Below are 6732 nucleotides of genomic sequence, written 5' to 3' on the forward strand. Positions count from 1 at the left end.
GAAGTTTGCATGAATAATTTCTCTTGAAAGAGAACAACTTAAGCAAATGATATTCTTCAAACTGGTCAAAGAATGTCTAAAAAGAGGTTGTAACTTCTAAAAAAGGCAAGTAAAAATGAAGAGTAGGGAGAAAATAACGCTAGGTGACCATTTCAACCACTAAAATATGTAAAGCTAACAAAATAAGGTAGCAACATCAACAAAAATTGGAAGAAAGCTTGGTAAAATCTTCCACGCAAAAACATGGCGGTAATATTGGCCAAAACCAGACTGAATTGAAAACTCTTACATTCATCCCCCTTCCATTTTTTCTCTTTAATCCCTATACTTAGGTTTTGGGAAAAATCATCAAGGGGATGGAGATGGAAAAAAAAATCATAGTACCACCCCTATCTTGTCATTATTTTCATTAGTGTCAACATATTCAACCATGGGCATTTTCTTGGTATTTTTATTTTTCTTTATCACAAATCCATATGTTATTCTTCATGTCTATGCTCAAGATGATACAGCCACTGCAAAATCTTTTCCAGCTTTTACACCACAAGATAATTACCTAATTGATTGTGGTGCTACTTCCCCTACCACACTTCCAGGGAACAAAGTTTTTCAACCTGATCAAAATGCAGCTAAATACCTCTCTTATAGTGGTAATGATATTCAAGCTTCTGCGTCGGAAAAAATTAATGTCCCTTCAAATATATACCTCAGTGCAAAAATCTTCACAACTGAAGCTACGTACACATTTCATGCTAGTAGTCCTGGATTGCATTGGATCAGGCTGCATTTTTTACCCTTTACTTACAACGAATATGATCTCAAAAAGTCTAAATTTTCTGTCCAAACGGATGCATTAGTCCTCCTCCGCGATTTTCAAACTGGTAAAGATGAGGCCATTGTCAAGGAGTTTATTGTTAATGTCACCACGGAGCGTTTTGCTATTAAATTTGAGCCAGCTAAAGGGTCTGTGGCATTCGTTAACGCTATTGAATTTGTTACTGCCCCTGGCAATATTCTTGATTATTCTGTACCTGTTCTTTTCCCTGTGTCACAAAAATTTGATCTTTCTAAAAGTAATTTTGAGACAATGTATAGGCTTAATGTTGGGGGTCCTCTTTTGGATTCAACCAACGATACTCTTGGACGAAATTGGATGTCTGATGCACAATTTCGAAACAATGCCACAGGTCAAGAGGTATCTACACAACCCTCTGCTGTTAATTATCTAAAATCAGGAGGTTCCCCATTGATTGCTCCACCAGCAATTTATAGCTCTGCTGTAAAGATGGCAGATTCAGAAACAACACTTCCTAATTTTAACATATCTTGGACTATGGACATTGACACTGTGTATCCTCACCTGATACGCTTGCATTTCTGCGATATTATTAGTAAAGCGCTTAATGAACTCTATTTCAATGTGTACATTAATGAGAAGATGGCCATTTCTGGGCTAGATTTGTCATCATTGACAAATCATTTGTCTACAGCTTTTTACAAGGATTTTGTAGTAGATTCAACCATGGTTTCAAACCCTCTCGTCGTACGTGTTTCTCCTGTGAATGATGCCCAAGGTTTTAGAAATGCAATTCTAAATGGCCTTGAGGTGTTTCGGATGAACAACTCTGTGGGTAGCTTAGATGGAGAATATGGTGTTGATGGAAAAAAACAAAATGGCCCAAGCAAAACTGTGGCTTATGTTGGATTTGCAATGATGTTTGGAGCCTTTGTGGGGTTGGGTGCAATGGCTGTTAAATGGCAAAAGAGACCTCAAGATTGGCAAAAGAGGAATAGTTTCTCATCTTGGTTGCTTCCAGTTCATGCTGGTGATACAACTTTTATGTCATCAGCTTCGCGCAAGAGTCAATTCTTCTCATCAAATATGGGATTAGGTAGATACTTTACTTTTGCTGAGTTGGCAGATGCCACAATGAATTGGGAACCTAGTGAAATAATCGGCGTTGGTGGCTTTGGAAATGTTTATTATGGAGAACTTGATGATGGGACAAAAGTTGCTGTCAAGAGAGGCAATCCACAATCTGAACAAGGTATAAATGAATTTCAGACTGAAATTCAAATGTTATCTAAGCTAAGGCATCGTCATTTGGTGTCGTTGATTGGGTATTGTGATGAAAGCGCTGAGATGATATTAGTTTATGAGTTTATGCAAAATGGTCCTTTGAGAGATCATCTCTATGGAAAGAACATGCCACATTTATCTTGGAAGCAAAGATTAGAAATCTGCATTGGTGCTGCTCGCGGGCTTCATTACCTCCACACGGGTGCATCTACTGGGATAATACATAGAGATGTCAAAACCACCAACATTTTGCTCGATGAAAATTTCGTCGCCAAGATGGCTGATTTCGGACTATCAAAAGATGGACCGACCACGGAGCAAACTCACGTGAGCACTGCTGTTAAGGGAAGTTTTGGATACTTGGATCCTGAGTACTTTAGGAAGCAGCAGTTAACTGACAAATCTGATGTCTACTCATTCGGGGTTGTACTTCTTGAAGCCTTATGCGCTCGTCCTGCTATTAATCCAGCACTTCCAAGAGAGCAAGTGAATTTGGCAGAATGGGCAATGCAATGGAAGAGAAAAGGCTTATTAGACAAGGTCATTGATCCCACACTTGTAGGACAAATTGATCCAGAGTCAATGAAAAAATTCGCGGAAGCAGCAGAGAAGTGTTTAGCTGAGTATGGTGTTGATAGACCTAGTATGGGTGATGTTTTGTGGAATTTGGAGTATGCTTTGCAGCTGCAAGAAGCCTCATTACAAGGAAAGGCCGACGACGAGAACAAACCAATTTCTCCTGCTACAGTTGCTCATGCTCACGTTGTTGATTCCACATCTAATAACCAACATATTTCTTCACCAGAGCAACATAAAAATCCTCCTGAAGTTCAAGCTATTGATAATGAGTATTCAGGGACTGCTATGTTCGCTCAATTCTCTCCTCTCAATGGACGATAAAAGGAACACTTGTTTGATAGACATATAAAATATTTACAACGGTTATGAATACGTGTGTGTATTTGTATATAGTAAAATTCAGCTTTTATGGATGCCATTTTGCTGAAAAAAGTTAAGAGCTGAATTCTACTTCAGAACAATATAATGTTTCACATAATTTACTTTACTACCACATTATTTCTCTTCTTTTTTTCATTGGCATCTCTTGTGTCCTCTCTTTCTTTTTGATGGAATAAAAAGCTAAATCAACAGATCTATCAACTAGTTCTTAAGTATTTGTATCATATTTTTTTATCAATCATCATTGTTAGTAATCGAGTAATGAATATTGCAATGTAAGTTCCCATTTATGTAGTGTACTTTTCTGTCATGAGTCCAAGGGAGTTCTTTTGCTTGATGTCATGTCCTTGTAAGAAATTCATTTAAGGATATGTTTGTTATAGTGGAAATATTTTCTCCAAAGTTTTTTTTCATAGGAATAATTACTTGGCATAACTATTTCTAAAAGGTAATTATTGATAATAACTATCTTTTAATATAGGGAAAAAAACGTAAGTAGACAATGATATAATAATATTTACATTTTCTTAGCACGTAAATTAAATGAACATTACATGGCAGGTAAAGAGTTTTATAGTAAACCAAATTGCTATATATAAGGAAACCATTTCCACATGAATAAAGTCAATCCCTATTTTTTTGTTCATGCATTTACTTGTAACTACTTTTTTACCGTTTTACACTTCCTCCTTATTTTGAATAAAAAATTTCCCAGCATTTTTCTTTTCACCTTTTCTACTTCTTCTTATTCTAGTCTCCTTTCATTGTTCATGTATCCATGAAAAATAAAATTACAGCTTTGATTGAACATCATGGGAATGGGATATTGAACACAAGTACAATAGTTTCAGTGTTCATGGCTTGTTTTTGGATATGACATGCTATTTTTATTATATGTAGTATAATAAATATTATACATTGAATAATATTAGTATATTTTATTACACCTATTAAAATAAATTAGATATAACTCGTATAATTTGATTATACACAATATATAAAATTTTATATACTCATATAATTTTATTATATATTGTATAATAAATTATATTCTGTATATTGTAGGTATTACTTTGTATGTGGATGCTCAATGTTATTCCATGTAAAGTAGTAGCAAAGAGTCGGAACAACAAAAAATTAGTAAAATTGGGAATTGAGATTCAGGAGCGTGAAATTTCATAAGTAATTACGGTGTATTAGTTAATTGAATAAGACAGAGAATTAAAAAAAAAATTGGGTGTATTAGTTAAAGGATAAAGATAAGAATAAGAGAATAAATGTAAATCCCTGATTAGTGGGATAAAATTTAGACATGAATCCCTAGTGTATTTAATTATGCCAAAAAAGTGATAAAATTGCTATTTTTGATGAACATTAGAAGTTGTGATAATTATGTTCATAAGTCTAATACCTTGACTAATGACGCAATTTTCTCTTTAATATATTTATATTTAGTAACTACGGTGATTTTGCAAATTACCATTCATAGCTATACCAAAATACATTAGGTTTATGGCTTGTATGTATCCCTCGTTCCTCTCTTCTTCCTCACCTCTCTCTCTCTGTGTTCCTCTCTCCGGCCAAATACCATTCCCTTTTTCTGGTGCCTCTCTCCTTTTTCCCTCTCTCTTCTCCCTCGGCGGCCACTGTCTTCTTCGTCTCTACGGCCAAATACTAGATATCCGGCCAAGTTAGCTTTCTCGATCACGTATTGTTGCTTCAATGGTGGCCACATCTCTCTCTCCACCTCTTCCTCCTCCACGACGACACTACTAGTAGATCTAAGAAACACTACTGCCATTAATGTTGGGAAGAAACAAGCAATAACCAAATTGCATGACGAGGTAACAACGGAAGAAATACCTAAGTCAAAACTTCCCACACTATTTGAACCAAGTGAAGACAATAAACACTAGCATAAATGGAAATCTGGGTAGCAGCTATACCAACAATAAAATAGCAAAGCAAGCAAAAATAAATCGAATGCAAGAGACACCAAATTTACGTGGTAAAATCCCTTCAAGGTGAAGAGGAAGCATCCACGGGACCTCCTGCCCACAAAAGCTCCACTATAAACAACAAGAGTTATAACAATGCTATCCAAATGCCTACAACAACAAAGCCAAGCACGGAGCAATAATACATAAAAGATAGCACCAAAACTAGCGAAGAAAGGAGATAAATCACCCCCAAAAACGAGATACTGTTCATACTCGAAAACTAGAGCTATAGACCATAAAATCCGATCTCCACTGTTGAAATCGAAGAACCAGATGTGGAGAACCCCCAGTTAAAATTTCCGCACGATCCAACGGTTAACGAATCGACAAACGCAATTTAAAAACGGACTGCTGTAGCAGAAAATTTCTGGACGAAAATCTGCTTTCTTTCTCACGTTTTTCTCTCTATATGGCTGCTATGAATTCACTCTTGTATTGTGAAAATAATACCTACATTGATCCTATGTATATAGAAATTTTTGGGCAAAAGTGGTCTGGTCCAAATTGGATTGAGTTTTATTAATCCAATTCCACATAAGAAGGGAAAACCCAAAAACCTAACAATTACGCTTCTCAGATCTGACGGATATCGGAATTCATGGCTTCTTCTCTTTGTTTGTATCTTAGATCTGAGTGTATTGGAAATTTTGCATCTGAAATTTTATGGAAATACTGTCAAATTCAATCATTGGCCGATTGTATTTTTTGGGGCAAACTAGATGTATTTGACTGTATGTGTTGGTTGAATGATCTATGTAAATATAGTGTATTTGAAATTTTGCATCTGACATTTTGTTGAAATACATTCAAATACAGTCGTTGCTGATTGTATTTTGGGCGCAAGCTAGATGTATTTAACTGTATGTGTTGTTTGAATGATATATATATATATATATATATATATACAATTTTTCGCGTAAATACATTGTATTTCAAATTTTGCATCTGAAAATTTGTTGAAATACATTCAAATATAGTCGAATACATTCAACTACACATAAAACAAAAGGATACAGCAATATATAAACACACTAAAATAGACCGCCCTCGTCGTGTATTTAAATGCACTTAAATATATCATTTTGAATACACATGTATTCAGAGAAATTAAGGTTGCATGTATCCAAATACAGTCAAATACATGTGACATTAGATAAAGTTGAATACGACTGAACAGTGTATTCAAATACACTGAAATACAGTCAAATACAGTGAAAATGCCTAAATGTAGCTACGAATTGTAAATAGCAAAAAGGTAGCTACTGATTGAAAGCAAGCATTACTTTATTTAAAGTAAAGCTCCGGTAGTTTAACACATGAGGTGAAGAAATCAAATTTCATCCTAAGAAAAAGGACCCGACACTTTTGTAACCCAAAAAAAAAAATGGAACCAAACTAACCCATTAAAAAAAAAAAAGAACCAAACTAGGCTTCACGCACAGATTCTGTGCGTGAAAGGGCCAAAGTGTACAATATGGTAATCTTGATTCTATTACATGTTTTACCCCAGCAAAAATATTTAAAGCAATGGGTAGGACATGGGAACTAGATGATGATGATTTTCATTACTCAAATAACCCTAACAAAAGATTCAATCAAGAATACAATAAAACAATGAAAGAGGAGTGAAATTGGCGTGTTAGGGAGGCTGAAACACTGGAGCAAAAGTTAGCTTCAATAGGGCTTAAACGC

General features: G+C 35.2%; 1 protein-coding gene across 1 annotated transcript; it reads left to right on the forward strand.

Moving 5' to 3' along the window:
* Positions 1-234: 234 nt before the first annotated feature.
* On the forward strand, positions 235-3237 carry LOC132606582 (probable receptor-like protein kinase At4g39110). The gene has a single exon (XM_060320158.1). It carries the CDS (start codon positions 431-433, stop codon positions 2978-2980), a length of 2550 nt encoding a protein of 849 aa, XP_060176141.1. The 5' UTR covers positions 235-430; the 3' UTR covers positions 2981-3237.
* The last annotated feature ends 3495 nt before the right edge of the window (positions 3238-6732 follow it).

The sequence above is a fragment of the Lycium barbarum genome, chromosome 8 (assembly GCF_019175385.1).
Source record: "Lycium barbarum isolate Lr01 chromosome 8, ASM1917538v2, whole genome shotgun sequence".
Classification (NCBI taxonomy): domain Eukaryota; kingdom Viridiplantae; phylum Streptophyta; class Magnoliopsida; order Solanales; family Solanaceae; genus Lycium; species Lycium barbarum.